This window comes from Echeneis naucrates, chromosome 13 (genome assembly GCF_900963305.1).
Source record: "Echeneis naucrates chromosome 13, fEcheNa1.1, whole genome shotgun sequence".
NCBI lineage: Eukaryota > Metazoa > Chordata > Actinopteri > Carangiformes > Echeneidae > Echeneis > Echeneis naucrates.
This window is the reverse complement of record NC_042523.1, coordinates 15,756,912-15,775,685: the sequence shown is the minus strand read 5'-3', so window position 1 is coordinate 15,775,685 and position 18,774 is coordinate 15,756,912. Positions and strand designations below refer to the sequence as shown.

General features: G+C 39.7%; 1 protein-coding gene across 4 annotated transcripts; it reads right to left on the bottom strand.

Moving 5' to 3' along the window:
* Positions 1-3,083: 3,083 nt before the first annotated feature.
* On the bottom strand, positions 3,084-18,274 carry scn2b (sodium channel, voltage-gated, type II, beta). 4 transcript variants are annotated; one of them, XR_003841411.1, is made up of 6 exons: positions 18,163-18,274; positions 9,345-9,505; positions 9,028-9,244; positions 8,197-8,389; positions 7,312-7,379; positions 3,084-3,208 (listed from the first exon to the last, which is right to left on the bottom strand). XR_003841411.1 is itself a non-coding variant. In XM_029517564.1 (5 exons), the coding sequence occupies exons 1-5, from the start codon at positions 18,224-18,226 to the stop codon at positions 7,370-7,372; spliced, it is 645 nt and encodes a 214-aa protein (XP_029373424.1). In that variant the 5' UTR covers positions 18,227-18,274; the 3' UTR covers positions 3,275-7,369. The 4 variants fall into 4 exon arrangements, 2 of the variants coding, with proteins under 2 accessions (XP_029373424.1, XP_029373426.1); XR_003841410.1 differs by lacking the exon at positions 3,084-3,208 and adding an exon at positions 3,275-6,985; XM_029517564.1 differs by lacking the exon at positions 3,084-3,208 and having other exon boundaries at positions 3,275-7,379.
* Positions 18,275-18,774: the final 500 nt, after the last annotated feature.

Here is an 18,774-nt window from a genome sequence, read left to right as displayed (position 1 = left end):
TCCACTAGAAATATATTTATGCATCAGCCACCACAGTCACTTCAGACTCAGTCCGCCCACCACACTGCTACTTTGTCCTGCTTGTTTGGTTGCAGGAACACAGGAATGAGATACAAGGCCGTTTCCAAAAAGGTTTTCCTCCTTGATTTCTGGTGTGTGAATTTAAAAATTTTGATCATATACACAATATATATGCCCACAGTGTACAGTTCCCTTTCAGTGGAAGATTTCTATCCTCTCCTACAGGAATGTTCTTTTACATACCAAAGCTAATTTCCTTTCCAAACTGACACCACACATTTCCATGATGATTTGTCATCACACAACACCTTTTGGTGATTTCTGTGATAATTTGGCACTAAAGATATATAGAAATGCATGATTGTTTGGCACTCAAATTTGAGTTTTGTCACATTGTAGGATGAGGCTTAACCAGTTTTTACCTCATAGGCATAGAGTTACTGAATGATTTTCTCAATGAGAGTAATATATCAACACAATGCTGCCCCCCCCCCAAAAAAAAACAATTTGTTATGTATATTATATATTGGTTTTCAATTACATCACTCCTCAGTGCTTTCCAGTTCTCATTTCCTGTAAATTTTTTTTTCTTACCTTTTCCCTCCTCTATTCACACTGACATGATGAATCCAGGTACACACACACACACACACACACACACACACACACACACATGTTGTGAGGTTTTCTGTCTCTTAGCCTTCAATGTCATTTTCAAGTTCAAATATGTGCGGAGGGCAGTGATGGATAGTGAGACGCATGCAGCACCTTAATGCAGGAAAGATTATATGTTGATAAATATGAAGTTAGATACTTGAGATAAATACATGCACTGAGACATTAACGGGTAATAAGTAGGGTAAGATTGAGACTGAAACATTCATGGATATAGACATGCACACATTTTTGCAAATACACGCTAAGAAACAGTCACATGTGAGCACACACTCACACACCTGCCTCTGGACAGGGTGACCTTGGATGCTGTGTATAGAAAGAAGGCGGAGCAAAAGAGGACATTACACTGATGAGAGAAGGGAAGAGGGGAGATGAGGAAAGGAAGGGAGAACATTAGGGATCAGCAGGGGTGAGAGAAAACAGAAGTTCAAGGAGAAGAAAGGATGAGTATAGGAAGCAGATCTAGGAGAGAGAGAAGGTGAGGGGACGACAGGAGCGAGAGGAGGAGGGATGACGGGAGGGAGGGAGGGAGGGAGGGAAGGAGTGCAGGATCTTTTTCTGGGACGGCCAAGGCAGTGAAATGCTGCAGTGAAGCCACACAGCTGAGCCGGTCCGAACACAGAAACTCAGAGTCCTGAGCTCTGACTCCTTTCCTTGTCTCTCTTCATACCTCCATCTTCTCCCACCCACCACCCATCACCTCCCACTCTGATTAACCTTCCTCTCACCCTACACTTCGACCTGCACTGCAACCCCCCTCCCCCTTCCTCTCTGCACCAGCCGGTGAGTGAGCAGATTTCAGAAAGCATCCTGAGTGGAGGAGGACGAGTGGGGCGGGCCTCTGCCTACCTCTCCCTTTTCATCTGGCCCTCCTTTTTATTCATCTTTGCAAGCCAACTTGTCTTTACTAGTTAATGCAGTACCCATCCTCTTTTTACCTTCTTTTTGTTGTTCCTTAAATGTCCCATGCTTGTAAATCTCTGCTCTTGCGTCCCTTTCCTCTACTTTGTCTCCGTGCTCTGTGATCCCGTTGTTTTGTCCATGCATCCGTCTGTGAGTGTGGAACAGGAACCATCTTAAGGTGAGTTTTGTCTAAAGTTAAGAGCTGGTTTGCAGTACACGGTGCTTTTCTCAGACACACAGACCGACACACATGCACACAGTCAGAACAGATACATGGACTCACAAACATGCACACGCTTGCTTTTTAAAGTTGAAAGTACGTGACTTCAGTGCTGGCATGTTATGAAATTGGTGCAGAACATGAACAGGACTTAGTGGTGACTCTCTTGGTTTTGGGGGTTTGCAGCCTCATATTGTGTTTTGTTCAGACTCGGAGTGGAGTGATAGGAAGGTCTTTTAAAAACTGCAAATGATTTGGATGACTTTGGCATAAAATTGGTAAAATGTTGGCTTAATTTGAAAAAATATTGCAAGCACTGAGAGCTGTGTGTGCACATAGAAAACTATTTGGTCTTTTTTTCTTTCTCCAAGCATCCTTTTGCCAGGTGTCTTATTGTTTCATCTACTGATGAAAAAAAGGTAAATAATCTTTGGACCTGAAAGAATATTTTTTTTTAAGAATATTTAGGAGCATTAAATGTGTCACACTATTTCCATGATAAACAGATTCTACACTTTGGAATTGAGCGTAACTTTTTTGTTGCGGTCTTTGTTTACGTTCACGTCCACTTGTTTCTTAAATATGACATTATACAAAAAACATTTCTTAGAAATGAAGAAATATTCTAAATGTATAATGCTTAACAGGTTATATAGTCCAAACTACATCCTTATTAATTCATTGGAATGAGGCCAGTGGGCTGAAGCAGCCTGTTTGAAAAAAGCAGTGCATTGTGGCAAAAAAAAAAAAAAATGCAGGGTCATCTGCAAAAGAAAGTTGCACCCAGCTCTACAGATATTGCACCATTTTGTGTTGTCATCTGAAATAATGCTCCTGCAGAGTTGTTTAACTGACCCTTCTGGGCCACATTTCTTTGTCTGAACTGTATCAAAGTAATTCATTACCATTGTTGCAGCCTTATTTAAACGTTTAAATACCTCTGATTCTCTGTGGCTGACCTCCTTGATGATGACAACCTGGCTTTACGGGTTTAAGATTGGTTACTGCATACCTACATGCATGATGATTTGTTGTGTCAAACATTTAAAGCAAACATATACAGCATTACTACAATGTTGAAACAATGGGTAGCCCTCCTTAAAGCGCCAGGAAACTAACTGAACTATTGTGGGAGGTGATTGATTTAGAAGTTATAATAGTTTCTAGTAGCACACTGGTGTAGCTGTTAGAAGTTCCTTATCACACTAAGAAAGATTTGAGTCCATACCAGCTGAGCTCCTGCTGTGGAACTGCTCTGACCTTTCAGTGTGGAGTTTGCATGCCTCCCCATCTCTTTTTCAGGTTTCTCCTTCAGGATAAACGTGTTATGTTAGGAGAAGTGAGATTGCCTGTATGCTTCTTGAGCTGGGATTGGCTTCAGCTACCCTGATGGTTGGATGGAAAAAAAAAGCACACACACACACACAACAAAAAACTGTTATATTGTCCTAAATCATCTTTATTTCAAATACATCATGTAATGACAGCTGCTTTTCCAAAGGCAGCACAGCGCAAGCATGAATTTAGTGTTCACTAACGGTTAAAGTGACACAAGAACAGCTATTCAGGGCAAACTGCATTTACGGAGATGGGAAACATTGATACAGACCACACAACTTAAACATGCACGATTACCCACAGACAGCAGTGTCTCAAGAAATGTGGCAGAATTTGGGCTCTCCCAGTCAAGCAACTCTGTAAATATTGATAGATCATCACATTATAATGGAAACTGGATGTAAGTTTTGTGATTTCTATATAGCTAACATTAGCATTAACCTATTGTACCCACAATTAACGCAAAATTGGGCTATGTAGCAAAAACTAACAATTGCTTCCTTTGAAGGAACACATAATTGTGAATTTATCACTCTTTATATGTCACACAAAACATCACATTTGGTTTTGGAAAACAGATTATCAAATCATAATTAACAAAAAAAAATGGCAGACCCTAATTAAGTAAGGCCTAAACAAATACCTTTACACAGTTGTTTTTTTTTTACAATGTCAAAAAACTATAATGTCCCGGCCATTTGGAAGCACTAACCACACACCAGTAGGTGGATGACACAGCTACCCAACTTGAGACATTACAGGTAGCACAGAAACAGCTGGCCTGTTGTTGGCAAAACATCATAAGACATTCACAGATTAACAAAGATCACATGCTATAACACGTAAAGGTGACATTAATTAGTGATCCAATATTTTTTGTAAGAGAATATAATTTTTTTGAACATTCAAGGTGCTCCAACCAAATAAATGATCATGTAAGTACACTACTGATATATTCCCATTTAACCATATAACCTTCATGCCATATTTCTGTTTAAACAGCCACACATTCCAATAGACCATCTTCATATGGTTAGCTATAAATATGGTCTCCATTTCCACTATATTCACATGCTCTCCATTATAATTATATTTGAGTAGGTGTCAATGTGTCAAAAAACAATATCTACATTTTTAAACAAAGCTGTTGAAAGTAAAGCCATTAGACAAAAAATGGAGACAAAGCTATGACATAAAGTTCAAGGCTTGCTTCCTTATAACTTAAAAAATTAATCTGCTGGCCAGTTGTCATTATAAACATAAACTAAAAATTGCTGCTGGACTATGGTTGAAATTTGAGCACAATTCTGAAGTTTTGAAAGAGCTCAGAAGGATGCTTTATTTCATGATATATTGGAGAAATATTTAAGATTTAGTTTAGTAATATTTCACAGGAGATAAATGAATCATATCCAAGTACAACCAAATATCACAATGAAGAAATATAAATATGTATAAAAATGAAAATATGGTATCATAATAATTGTTAAAAATTGCACCAACCTTTGTAGGGGAAGGTTAAACATGCTGACTGACTTATTTTTTGTGAAAAATTAGTGAATATTTATTTGGAAGTTTTCTACTTTCTTTTTGTTTTTGATAAGCCCTGTTTGATATGTATTCATGGCAATGTAGTATATTGTATATTTCATTTGCCAACACACTCTCCCTCTTTCTGTGGATACCTAGGATTTGAAGCAAGCCAAATCAAACCAGCTGTGACCAATTAACTGTTCTCCGTCAGTCAGCAATAGAAAAATCTTCTACTTTGGTTACGATTTTGTCTCTATCACTGTTACTGTTGTCTATGTCGTACCGCAGGTCTCGGTTTGGGCAGCCTTTATTTAACTCGATCATATTATAAATAAAGGTTGAACAAACGTGACATGTGATTGTGGATGTGCAATGAGAGATTTCCACTTTAAATATTTTTTTTTTATATATTTTTGACATACATAATCAATAATATTCACCTCATGTCACCCTACACCACATATTCCTCCAGTTCCTGCTTTATTTGTATTGGAGCAAAAATATTCTGAGAGCAAAGCTCAACATAGTCGCTGTTTTTACCATGCAAAATGTGCAAATTTTTGTATTCAGTGATAAATATTGCTGTACTGTACTGTACTGTATAGTTGAAATTTGTGCTTCAGTACTGAGGTTCACTAGCATGTTTTACCCTCATACAAAGGCAGGCTGCATGGACAAAGGCCAAGTGTAAGGGTGGACGGTATAACCTGTATTGACATTGTAGAAATACAAAGATTTGGCTTGGCTGTTTGTACTAGTATTGACTACATTTTAAATATAAGGTCACATGAAATGTTCTGAAAGCATCACTACAAATCACTAAATGCTAACCAGTGCAGTTGCTCCTTCTTGTCTTTTCCAGAAAAAAACCCAGAACACTTGTCCATGTTTACAAAGAGTGAATGAAGAAAGAAAAACAAAAGGCACACACAGGCAGGACCATGAGATCGTTGAAAAACATGCTGTTTCACATGCCCTTTGTACGGGAGACGTTTCCACTTGTCACAGTAGTAAAAACAGTGATGTAAATGAAAAAAGAAGAAGAATGGCTAAATTTCAATTTGGCTGCTGCGGGTTCAGTGTCCAGGTGTTGCTAACAGGCTCACTGTCACGCTAGCTCTCTCTGAAGTATTATTCATTTGGAAACTACCTGCTATATAAGTGCTAAAAATTTCAGAAAATTGTGAATTATATTGAATCCTTATTTTAAAACATTTTGTGTTGCCACTGACATCTAATATTATGGGACTATTAATATACAATGTAAGATTATTAATAGCAGTATCACTACTTTTTGTTAAAATTTCCACTTCTTTGAGATAAATTTATTTTATTCATCTTGAAGAAATAAGGAAAAATATAAATGATAAAAAAGAATAAAGAGCAGGATTTTGGACACAGTTTATGTGAAAAGGAATTTGCTATCCTTCTATGACAACGCCTTTGCTTTTAATACTATGACAAGTCACTGTACAGGGCAACTGTTTTGGCAAGAAAAACCTCCACACATTTAAGGAATGTTTGAAATTGAACACAATTTAGACATCATTTTGCAGAAGGTAATGAAACATGTTAACTCTGTTACTCTGTTAAGTGGTGGTACACAGAGACATGGCTTTAAGGCAATGACAGTATGCTCAACAAAAAAGCTCCACTCAATATGAAATCCCAAAGCTGGACTGCAGCTGTTGTGAGACACTTGTGCAAACGGCACAGATTCCCATCAAGTACGAAGCTATGCCTCCACAGCCACCGCTCACTTTGTCAATAGTTAATTAATAATGGTGTTCAGGCCATAAGTAGTCCCTGGACAGATTATAGATCAACTATGAGAGCATGAGTCAGATGTTGTGATGCTGTGATATTGTTGCCATTCCATATTAAAAATATACCTTAGTGATTTAGGTCATACCGCCCAACCCCAACCTGTCATATAGTGTGCTATTGAAATGCCATTGCTTATCATGGAGCGTCTGAAGCTGATGATTGATATTGACTCATAAGTTTTGTGGTTAAATTGCAGAAAGATGTTCCCTGCCTTATTTCATGAAAAAAAGACTCTCACGCTGATATACAGTTTTTCCACACGCAGGCACATTACACTATGTACACACACACACACACACACACAGAAAAAGAGAGAAAAAAAAGAACACTTGTATGCAATAGCGCGTGCACACGCGCGCGCACACACGTGCGCATACATACACACACATGAAGAGGGGACGGAAGTATCAGTGGACAATGATTCAAGCAGGTGTTACAATAGATCTTAAGAAGCAGGAAGAACGGCTGAAAGAAAAGAGAGAGATGAACGGTTTTTTGACCTCAACTAAAAAATTCCCTGGCAATTGCATCAATTACCAAAACCCTCAATGGATAAAGCCAGTTCGTACAGAGATCTGGAGATCTTGGGCAAAACAAACAGAAACGCATGCACTCATGCACGTTTTTAACAAAGATACAGAGAGTATGGTTTTGGCTGGTTGATTATTACCTCTAGTTGTTTTTTCTTAAAGTTAATCACTCATACTGTCCAGGCCAAGCTAAGGTATATGATATACTTTATTACAGTCAAAAAACAGCTATCCAGACTGATGGACATAAAGAATATTTACCAGAGGAGGTGTTGGGGATGAGAGCGCCACATTCAGCTGGTTCAGTCAGATGACCCAGCTATGGTTGCCTATAAATGCACGAGAAGAGCCCAACAACATGACAGCGGTTAGAGGTTAGCTCTCGGTCAATATCGCAAGAAGGTTTGAAGTTTGTAATCCATTTAAAGAGGAACAGTTAAAGTAGGTATGATTCTTTAGCCAAAGGCTGAGTGGTGTGATTTTTCTTTTGTACAAATAATGTTGTGCCAAGAAATTGTTGTGTATAGTAGGACAATAAAACCTGCCCTGTAAAAGATTTCAAAAGTTTGCAGATATTTCTGTTAAATTGTCAAAATTAGCTTATGATTTTCAGAAAAATTAACAAACGGTGACAATGAAACAAAATCCAGTCATGTCATCCTTCAGTCCAAGTGAATGCTTGTGCCAGATGAATGAAATTCTCTCAGTTTCCTCCTGATCATCGCAATCACAAGACGGTGAGGTCAGTATGACCTTGAACTTTGACCTTTGCCCACCAAAGTCTAGTTAGCAGAGTAGCTGTTAGCTCTGTGCAGCTAGCATGGTAAGCAGGGACTATTTAACAGGTCACGACAAATGCACTACTTATTTGACAACTAACACTTGCTAAATTATATGTTTGATTTGTTTGTATGCCATAGATCATTATGGCATTTCATCATTCCCAGAAGAATACGGCAGTAAAAATCTGAACCAAGTAACCACATGACATGTGATGTTTAGAACAACAGCTGGATACGAAATGGTGTACCATTAATAATTAACATTTGGCATTTGGACAAAAGTACTTTTAGTTCTTGGTCATAATGGTAGTTTCTGGTTGAGTATTGATTGATTGATTCTGGGTCGTATGGCAGAGTTTCTTACTTGGTTCCCTCCTCTGCAGTACCCTCAGCGTCCAGTTTTCCCTCCTCCTCCAGTTTCTCTTCCGAAATCAGTTCCTGTTTCCGGTGTCGACGAAGACATTTCACTACTACCATGGAAAGGATCAGCAGAGCTAATGCTCCACCCACTGATGCCCCAATCGCGACTGCAATTGTTGAATCCCTCGGAGGAGGAACTGAAAAGAGGAGTGGGTTAAATATTTTGTAGACCAAGGACGAAGACAAGTGCAGTGCTGGCTAAAAGCTCTACTGGGCTGATTAAGCAGAGTGGAAAGAAAGTGCTGCTGAGTTAGCTTGTGTCATGCGTGAAAGTGTATGAGTGAGTGTGTGTGTGATATTGAGGGACTAAATTCAGTCTCTTGTTGGCCATTAATAAGTAAAAGGCTGACTCACCACCACTCGGTCACCATGCCTCGAGAAACGCACACAGCATGTTAGAATTACTGTATGGCATTTATCTTAACATGCTGTAGCTAAGAGACATTGGCATATTCTAACCGAAAACACAAGCAAAAGTGTTTACATCGTCATTTCAACCCATTTTGTCTTGAATAAATCCACATTTTGGGTTCTGTTTACTGCTATTTTAACACTTCTATTTCCGCAAAAATGTAGCACAATGCTACGTGCCTCTACTAAGACAGCATGTACATTGTGAAATGCAGTTTCATTTTTGCTCATGAGGCTACAACTGCTTCAACTTGAATTGATGCCCAATTTGAAGAAAGCAGTATACATGCTGGACTTAACCCTAAATGCAAAGACGAGGACAGTTATAGTTTTGTGTCTTCAGAAGACAGGGTTAGTATCTTACGTTCAGTGAGAACATTGAGCTGTATGACACCGTGCCCCTGGATGCGATCTGGGGGATTTCTCACATAACAGTTGTAAATTCCCACATCCTCCACCTGAACGTCTGATAGGGTGATTGACAGATCATTCTTATCCAGGTTTCCAGCAAATGTGACCCTCTCTCCAAACCGGTCTGAGCGCAGAGGGACCATTCCTTTTTTCTTATAGTATGCCATAAACTATGGAGAAAGAAAACACAAGAGAGAGAGTTCACAACTGGCTGAGGGAAAGTTTTAGTTTCTTATGTACAGCAGGTAAGTGAAAGACAGGGCATTTTACCATCTCCTCTGTGTCATTGAGTGATTCTTGGTAGGTCCAGTTCATGGAAAATTTGGCAGTGTCCATCTTGTAGCAGGAAGTAAATGTGCAGGAGATTTTCACAGTTGTCCCATTCAGCGCATTAATGTAATTGGCCACAAGGACGTCCATGCCTGAACAACCTATGAATAAAAACATCAACAATGGTAATCATACCAGCAACAACAACATTGAGTGGAGGACTTAAGTATTCTCTGGGACTTGAGCATTGTACATATGAAAAAAAAAAAAAAAGTATTAATACATATTTTATGAGTTAAAATTGTAGACGATCTAAAACGGAAAATCTAAATGAAAAAATTCATTTCAAAGGTTTGTGTTTAAGAATGATGTACATCCTGCTAAACAACCAAAAGAAATAATTTAGAAGTGTCGTTCCTTCCTGCCTCAGCTTGCCAGTGTGAAGCTGTGTGCTGACTCTTCTTCTGCTCTCCATCTGGAGAGTGCTGTCTTTCAGGCTGACAGTCATTTGATCTGAATTCCTCTACTCACTGATCAGATTTAAATGTGGGCAGGTTCCTGTAGATCAGGCAATATGGCCGCGATATACTGTTCGAAACACAGAGAGGTTTTTTTTTTATCAATTTAAAACTACAGCAAGCACCTATAGGTCACTGGATACTTCCCAAGTGATGGCTATATCAGAGTTATATCTTGAGCACAGCCTCTGTCTTGTAGTTATTGTTAATTCATTTATTTATCTTCAACCTTTTATCACGTATCCGTTTCCGAAGTCACTGAAGCCAATCCCAGCTCACTCTGTGTGAGGGTGGGGTCACCCTGGACAGGCCACCGGTCCACCACAGGGTCAACATACCACTCACACTCAGACCTACAGACAATTTAGAGTCACCGATTAACCCAAACATGAAGTCTTTGGACGGTGGGAGGAAACCGGAGTACCTGGAGTACCCGGGTCAACAGCACTAACCACTACACTGCTGTGCTGCCCCTGGTTGTTGTATTGCTGCTTGAAAATCTGATACTCGTGGAAATTTGATGATGATTTAATGATATTAATATTAATAATGTAATATATCATAGCAATATTTAATGTCCAGTTTAGGTTTGATGATGACTGAATTGTATTTTCAAGGTTACTTTATTATTATGTCAAATTAGGAAACGTTTATTTAATTAACTAATATTTGGTAATGTTTATGTTTGGTTATGTATACCAAAACTATGTCCAAGCCCATGTGTAAAAGAATATCAGCTTAGAAATCAGTATAGTTGGAGCTGCAATGTCTTTTTACTTTTTTTGCAAAGGGGCTTTTTGTATGTTTTACAATGATCACAAAGCTAATGTTAGCATTAACAGCTGTGAACTGTCTACTGCCTGTCAGTCTGACCATCATTACTTTTCGATAGACATTATAAACTGTCCTCTGGATCCTACTGAGCAAGCTGGTTATCATTCTAATCTCAAAAGAAAACAAATAAGCAAAAAAACAAACAAACTATCAAAAAAAAAAAAAACGAAACACGATGGATATTGTCCCAAGAAAGATGGTTGCTCTCCGCTACTCGAGACAATAGTTAGTAAGTCAAAGAATGAAATTTGAAGCTGAATTTTTAACATTTAATTTACACTGTTGTATAAAAAGCTGATTTTTGAAAATGTACAAATCACAAAAATTTACCGACTTGTTAAGAATGAAATACTGATGACACATTTTCAGTATAGTATTTTCCATGTTAGCTGTCAAAAGTATGATTTTGATGAAACTTTGATAAAAGTGCAAGATGCTCATTTTCATGGCTGTGATCTGGGACAAAGAAAATTTTGCCTGAAGGAAGAAATGTATCAGGTTACAGTGTTAGTTTAGTACAGTATGAGTGAGTGTTATGTATGTATTATTAAGTACATTATTTTAGATTGGGGAAGTATGAATCATTTGTTTTAGGAAGTGTTCAAAGAAAGTACAATCCCTGCAGCTGACGAAGTTATTACGAAAGCAGGAGAGAAAAGATTGCATAATTATTAATATAGTCATTATTAATAATAAATTATGTTAGATAGGTAAATAAACTCCTTTCTACATTGTGTCTTAGGATGGGCTTACACTCCCCAGACAGAATCTCTGCCTTTCTCTCCGTGTGTGTGTGTGTGTGTGTGTGTGTGTGATGGGACTCTGCACCATTCTCTCCTCTGCAGTCGGGTGTTTCTGGCTTCCTTCCCACTGCTGCTGCACCACTCCACAGGCCTGCCTCTCTGCACCACACACACACGCACACAAACACACACACACCCATGCACTTGCTACATCCCCATCCCCACCCATCGTCCATATGTATAATTTAAACACATGCACAAGCACACACACACACACACACGCACAAATGCACAAAATTTTCCATTCACACTGTTCATCACAGTCAGGTGTCTTGTGATGCAGCTTCGCACCTGTTTCTATGTCTTTCTTTCTCCATCGTACAAACGCAGACATGAAAATTCATACACATCATCTCATAAGGTGCGTATTGTCAGCAGGAAGCTGAGCACGCTAGCTGTGCTGTGCTATGTCAATGTCATTCCTGCACCTATCTGTACACACAGCTATCACCGACACATTCAAGCAGACACATGCACATACAGCGCCTTTCTTCAATAAGTCGTATGGAACAGTTTGATGTGGGCTCCTGCTGACTCAGCAGCCCTGTAAATAGTGAGGAAGAGAGGCAGATGCAGAGTCAGAGAGAGACAGAGACTTGCTAACAGATGAAATACTGCAGTGAAGCAGCCTCATGCAACTCCTCCCTCTCTCTGCGCCTCCCTCGTTCCTCTCCCATGTTTGTCCACCTCTTATGCTACGTCTCACAGCCCTTTCTGTGTAATTCTTCAGTCCAGCCAGTCTACAGCACAGTCCTACTACACTCCTCAGCACTTTATGCATTTCCTTCTCTTAAGCCTTCCAGTTTGCCGCCATTGTTTGCTACTCTTACAAGGTCAATGCAGACAAAATGGTAAAACGTAGCTAAGTCTGTTAATCATCCTTCACTGCCCTCCCCATTCCTCTTTTCCAACTCTGCATGACCACTTTTACTAGGCTTTACATATGCATGTTTCTATATGTGTTTAAATGTGGACAGTAAAACTTGTCTGCCTGCCTCAAGAACAGAAATTATACCACTAAAATTTCCAATTTAGATCTAAAAAAAAAAAAAAAAAAAGGCAGAGCATAAAAAGCAGATGAACACATGAGTCAGAGACACTGCAACACTGTAAACTGAGGACATTTTCCAGATTCAAATCCAGTTATGCATCTGTTCCCTGGCCTGGACAAAGATTTTGAGAATACGAAGCCACAAAAAAACAAACTTGACAAAACAACAGATAGCATCCTTTGAAGGCTTAAAAGGGATTTAAAGCTGCTTTAAGGACACACAGCATGATTCCCAAGTATTCAGGGAATGCTCCAATAATTTACTCAGACTGAATACAATCCGTAAAAGTATTACCACTTGTTTGCTCTTTTGATGGACAAGGGTCTTACTGTATTTAGGGGCTAATAGGTGCAGGTCCAGAGAGGTTTGATGGCTTAAATGCTGGTCTTGAGTGGGTTTGACAGATCAGGGTTATCAAACGGGCACCCTCCTTGTTGAAAGTTTGCTTTTAGGAAGTCAGCTATCAATAGCCCAGTGTGTGTCTGTTCATGTCCATCTACAGATAAAACCAGCACTTTCAGCTTTTTGGAGCTTCAGACAGAGACCTGATGTGTTTTGGAAATTGACTCTGACCTCCCTCAGAGCTTTAAACCACTTTCACTAGTAGCACTTAAATGTCGCGCAGCATTGTCCCCAGAACAATATCATCTCAATAATGATTGCACAAGGAGTTAGGCTATAACATTAGATGTCTCATGTTGTTGTTGTATTTTCACAGCCTGGTTGCAGTCATAGAGATAGCGTCTGCTACAGAAGAGCTGGTTGTTTTTTTTTTTTATGCTACAGGTAAACTTTCATGTTGAGGAGCAATACACTCTGCCACCATAAATATGTCAGACAGGTGTTAGAGTCGACAAATCACAGCTGTCCAATTGATTACACTCGGCGTATGTGACTGCAAAAGAGATAAAGTGCAGCAAGTGGTATTGCTAAAGCACAGAGGTATTTTGGGTACACTACTAAAAGGGTAAATCACTTTCACCACACTTATCTCCTGTGGATGATATGTTGACTCCAGCATGCTGCTGTGAAATTCCTGTTGTTCTGGCGCTGTTCACTTTTGATCTTGTTGTGTTATGGTGAACTTAGCACTAGTGCCCCCAGCTTTGGAGAAAGTCACACTGCAGAACTCAACCCTCAGGTGCTAGAAATAAGGGCAGTCATAAATCAATACAGCTCACTACAAAAATATGACATCTGTCAGGTATACATGGAGGGGCTGCAGGAACCCTGTGGGACGACTGGGATAGGGTTTAAGTTATAACACTACTGTGTGAGCATGCAGCACTGGTATGTGATGTCACCACCATATCAGTGGTACATTTGCATATGTGTAGGGGAAAGAAAAAAAAAAAAAGAAGCAGCACAGACAGGAATGCATTATCCAGCATAGTGACCTTATATCATTTTGGCATTATGGGCACAGTAACTGCAGAAGCTTTTGAAAGCTCCTTTATGATCAATACTTGAAATACCAAACATCAAGGAAACTATTGATCTGACTGAGGAAGAGTTGAAAGGATATTTCTGTACCCTGTCCTCTTTTCCCCTCCGGTCTTTCACCTTTATGCAACATTGACAGTTCTGTCTACTTATAATGGAGCCATAAAGTCTGGCTGTTTAAGATACAGTACATTGCAAACCTTCAAAAAGCACATACAGCAGATGCACACAGATGGAGCTTAAACATCAGCAGGGTAAACTCTCTCACAGTTTTGTACATCAGTAGAGTTTTAACTCACTGTTCATTAAATAGCACTTGTAGCAGTTAAACATGAATCGGAAGAGAGACACTGGTTCCATTAACGTGTAAGCGCAGCGTAAACATCAGCTGCATTAGCTCTCCTACATTTTAAGACCTCTGTATTTCTCTCTAAAGTGGATTGTTTCACTAATTCTTGTTTTGTAACATTCGGAGCGCTGCATTTCAACATTTGAAAGTCTCACCGTTTCTTTGCCCACATGAAATCACTGCAGCTCTCAGCCCATCATAAACATTTCCCTCACCTGCTGTACAGAGCTGTTACTGACCACCAATCAGTCTGTACATAAGCCTCTTCTGCTCGCTCACTCCTTTCCAGATTTTTCTTAGCCCTCATGCAAGACAGCACTCTTTACCAGCCCGATCGCTGGTTGCTGACCATACCTTTCTGATCCATCTCCCTCGTCTCTGACCTGGAAAACTAGCCAGCCTTCTGAACCCGACCTCACCTATTGTCTGCTCCCTTCCTGCTCCCTGCCAGGAGGGCCCAGCCCTGTCAGAGCCTCACAACCAGCACTTACACCAGGTCAGTTGCATCCAGCTTGTAGATCTAAACTCAGACCCTCACAGGATCTTAAGCATGCCACTGTAATTAAAGCAATATTAAATTGTAGGCTATGGGATTAATATTTTAGAGACAAAATTAATTTGATGTTTTCAATTACTTCGATGATATATGCTATCAGGCGCTTCCCTGGAAACCAACAGCAATCATCGGATTTGCTCTCTACTTTCAAGATCAGGTTTTAATCTTCCTCTTTGACATAACCAGTTAAAGAGTAAATAAGAACTTTTAGCTATGCTAGTATAGACTAGCATAGCTGGGGCCTACAGCTGATCCCTGTTGCTGCTCAACTTGCTCTTGATCCCTCTCTATCCCTCCCTCTTTCTCTTGCTCCTTATCGCTCTCCTTTCTCGCTCCTTCTCAGCACAATTGTTCGAAGCAGATGGCTGCCCACCCTGAGTTTCTACCTCTGAAAGTAAGTTTTCTCTTGCTTGCTCATAGAAGGATTTGTTGAGTGTCTATTAAGAGTTTGGTCTAGACCTGCTCTACATGTAAACTTTCTTGGTGCATTTTCTTTTTTATTTGTTGCTATATAAATAAAATCTGATTTGGAACAATAACAACTGTAGCAAATACTACATAGTTGAGATTCATTTATTCAAAAATTATATTCTAAACCAAAGCAAATCTGACTTAGCATTCATGAACATGAGAAAAGTCTAAAGAACTATAACGTTGGTCTCAAATATATTTTCTGTTATTTTCAAATGAAAAGGGACGGAGTCACAGCATCATTAGCTACCTCTCACTTGGACTCCAAGAAAAATCAAGACTGCTGCTTGATGCAACTATCATGGAAGAACAGTTTTAAATGTAGTTTATTTATACAAAAAAAAAAAAAAAAAAGTTTTGACCAAATTGTGTCGCTCTGCTCTCCAGTTCTTTGATGCATACGCCCTCTCTTCTCTGTGTGCTGCTGCCATCCAGTGCCTCACAGCGGTAACTGTGACTGTGTGGCTGCTGAATAAACTTGCACTAGAGGGCCAGGAAAGGCAGTCCATGGAAATACTACACATAAATATTGTAGGCAGCTCTCAGGCCTTTTTTCTGAGAGCTTAAGTGAATGTCCTTCTGTGGTAGTATGCCTTGGAAGCAGAGGTGGACAGTGACGAAGTAAATTTACTTGAGTACTGTATTTAAGTACAGTTTTTGAGTATCTGTACTTTACTTGAGTATTATTTTTGGTGGATACTTTAACTTTCACTTCACTACATTTGAAGGACAAATATTGGACTTTTTACTCCACTACATTTCTATTGATGCTCTCGTTAACAAACTCAGCTGTTTCTGTCAAAGATAACGTTTTAACTCGGGCTTTAATACAAGCTAGGCTAATGGACGTTAGCATTAGAGCTGGCATGTGACATGTAGCACACAGTAGACTGCACACAGGACAGTCTATTAATCAAGGTGAATAGCAGAGACAGCAACACGAGGTAACACACAGCAGAGCCAGCAGAGCCCCCCACAGACCTCCACAGACTGGACCCCCAGACCTCTCAGAGTTTGAGACTGTGTTTATTGTGTCTATATAAAATGTGTTTTACACAGATGAGAGACTAGACCATCAACTAGAATGCATGCAGGACAGTGTCCCTCCAGGACCGGAGCTGGAGACCTCTGGACTGGACCAAACCCCTCCAGAGACCAGAGACTAGACCGGATCCTTCCAAAGACCGGTTCTTTAGGGCCTTTTTAACTGAAGGTATTTTTGAGAACATGTCTGTAGCAGAATCACATCAGTGTATTGTATAATGACAATAAAGCTGCTTTCCTTTCCTGTATTTTTTTTATACTTTTACTTAAGTAATATATTTGATAAAGCTACTTTTACTTGTATTGAAGTAATATTTGAAAAGGAGTATCTGTACTTTTACTCAAGTAGTAAAGTTGTGTACCTCTGCTTGGAAGAGACCCTTGTAGGAACAGTTATGTTCAGTGCCTGGCACAAAATGGTTGGTGAACCAGTCCTCAAACACCTGTTACCAAATCCATTTAGTTTGCTCCTCCAGATGACAGGCATCGTACCCTTCCATATGCCTCTGAGTGCCCTTTGAGTCTCATCCTGATAAAAAAGTAAGGGCTTTAGCTTGTAGTCACCAGCAGCATTACCCCCAAGAAACTAAGTCAGTCTCTCTTTGCTGGCTTTATAGCCCGGCACAGTTTTCTCCTCCCTGTATGTACTACTTGGCATACCTGTCTGTTCCACATTAAACACTTGCTCGGCACAGTAAACCCCCCTCCCTACTAATCTCAGACAACACACCGGGGAAATCCATTCCTGCTTCAACATCACGCCACCTATAAGTTTTCTGAGCAAGAAAGGCCTTCTGATGAGCAACACCGTTAAGATCAGCTGTCAATCTTCTGAACTTGGACACTAACAGGTCTTTGTCAGCTGTGTTGGCCAGTTCGATCTCGAGATCGTGTTGATTTACAGCTGCCAATGCAGTCATATTCAACAGCAACGTGTCGATGTTGAGGGGAATGACAGGATAAAGGAAAAAGTTACCTGAACGGAATGAAATTTACTTGAATTAAATTGCCAGTTTTATTCAGTCTTCCATTTTTGTTGACTTCGCCTTTGCCTACATAGCCTACATAGCCTACATAGGGCAGTTTTGAAACTGGTAGGAAGTGGCTTCCTTGTTGCTTTAAATGATTAAACCTGAGGTGATCATACCCACTGTGGGCTGGACACCAAATATATGTTTATATGCAAATGCGTTTGTTTATAAACCTGCCACTGAATGGGAGGCCTTTAAATACTGTATCAGCACCTCAGTGTTACCATCCTAATGCAGGTCTATTTCGATCCACCCAGAGTCACAGAGCACACTGGCATCTGTGTGCAGCTCGAACCAATATTTATTTTTATATAGTGCATCATAATCCTGTTTAAAGGATGTGAGACAAGAGGACACATGTAGCTGCCAACACAAGCTAAATAAAGACACATCAGTGGGGGAAAAAAGCAAAACACTTCACATAACTAACACAACTGATCGAAAAAATGTTGACAGTTTAAAGTCTTGGAATGAGGCCACAGTGGGATTATTATTATTTTTTTTAATAAATGGATGATTTGATCAAACACAAACCGACATCATCTCCTATCACACCTATAATCGCTCTCTCTCTCTCACACACACACACACACACTCTCTCTGATGTAAGGTGGAGGAGTGTGTGAGGGCCATCGTCCCATCGAGCTGATGATGGCTGTATCAGTGTATCAATGTATCAGAGCATCGATCCCTCCGATGAGTATTGTTGTTTCTTACCGGAGAGCGACAGCAGCAGCAGCAGCAGCACGGCGCAGCTCCTCTCCTGAGCGGGGGAAGACATCTTCTCCTCTTCTTCTGGCCTTTACAAAAATTACCTTTAGAAAAAATTACGTCATATATAGTAAAAAAAAAACAAACAAAAAAAACAGAAAGTCTGTTCTCGGCCTGTGCGCTAAAAATGCTAATAAAAAGCTGCTTTGTTTTTTTTTTTTTTTTTTTTTTTTTTTGTGTGTTGTTGTTTTACAGGCAGAACATGGCTGGCAGTGTCTTTAGCCTTGTGACGGTTGATCTTGCGGTTGTCGGCGGAGAAGGGAGGGCGGGAGGGAAGGCTACTGACACGGAGGCTGTTCCTCGCGGATATGATGGGAAAAAAAAATATTTCAAGGGAATTAAATACATTTAACAAAGAGCAATAGATGCACATGTGGGCAAATCTGTGTAAAAATGAAAAGTCGCATACAGGAAAGGAAAAATGTAAAATTTAATCTACATAAGTCTTGTTAATAGTAAAAGCGTATTCCTGCTTCCATGTGGCCTTTACTTTGTGTATATTTCAAACCTAGTTTGGCACTTCGCTATTGTTATTTCTTCTTATTCTGTTTCTGGGTC

What these genes read in the sequence shown, in the direction of transcription:
- scn2b (XM_029517564.1), bottom strand. Translation starts at nt 18,226, where the DNA reads ATGTCTTCCCCCGCTCAGGAGAGGAGCTGCGCCGTGCTGCTGCTGCTG. An exon ending in GCTGCTGCTGTCGCTCTCCG is followed by an intron (nt 9,506 to 18,162) that starts GTAAGAAACAAC and finishes TTTTATTCATAG; the next exon opens with GTTGTTCAGGCATGGACGTC. An exon ending in TCAATGACACAGAGGAGATG is followed by an intron (nt 9,245 to 9,344) that starts GTAAAATGCCCT and finishes CTTTCTCCATAG; the next exon opens with TTTATGGCATACTATAAGAA.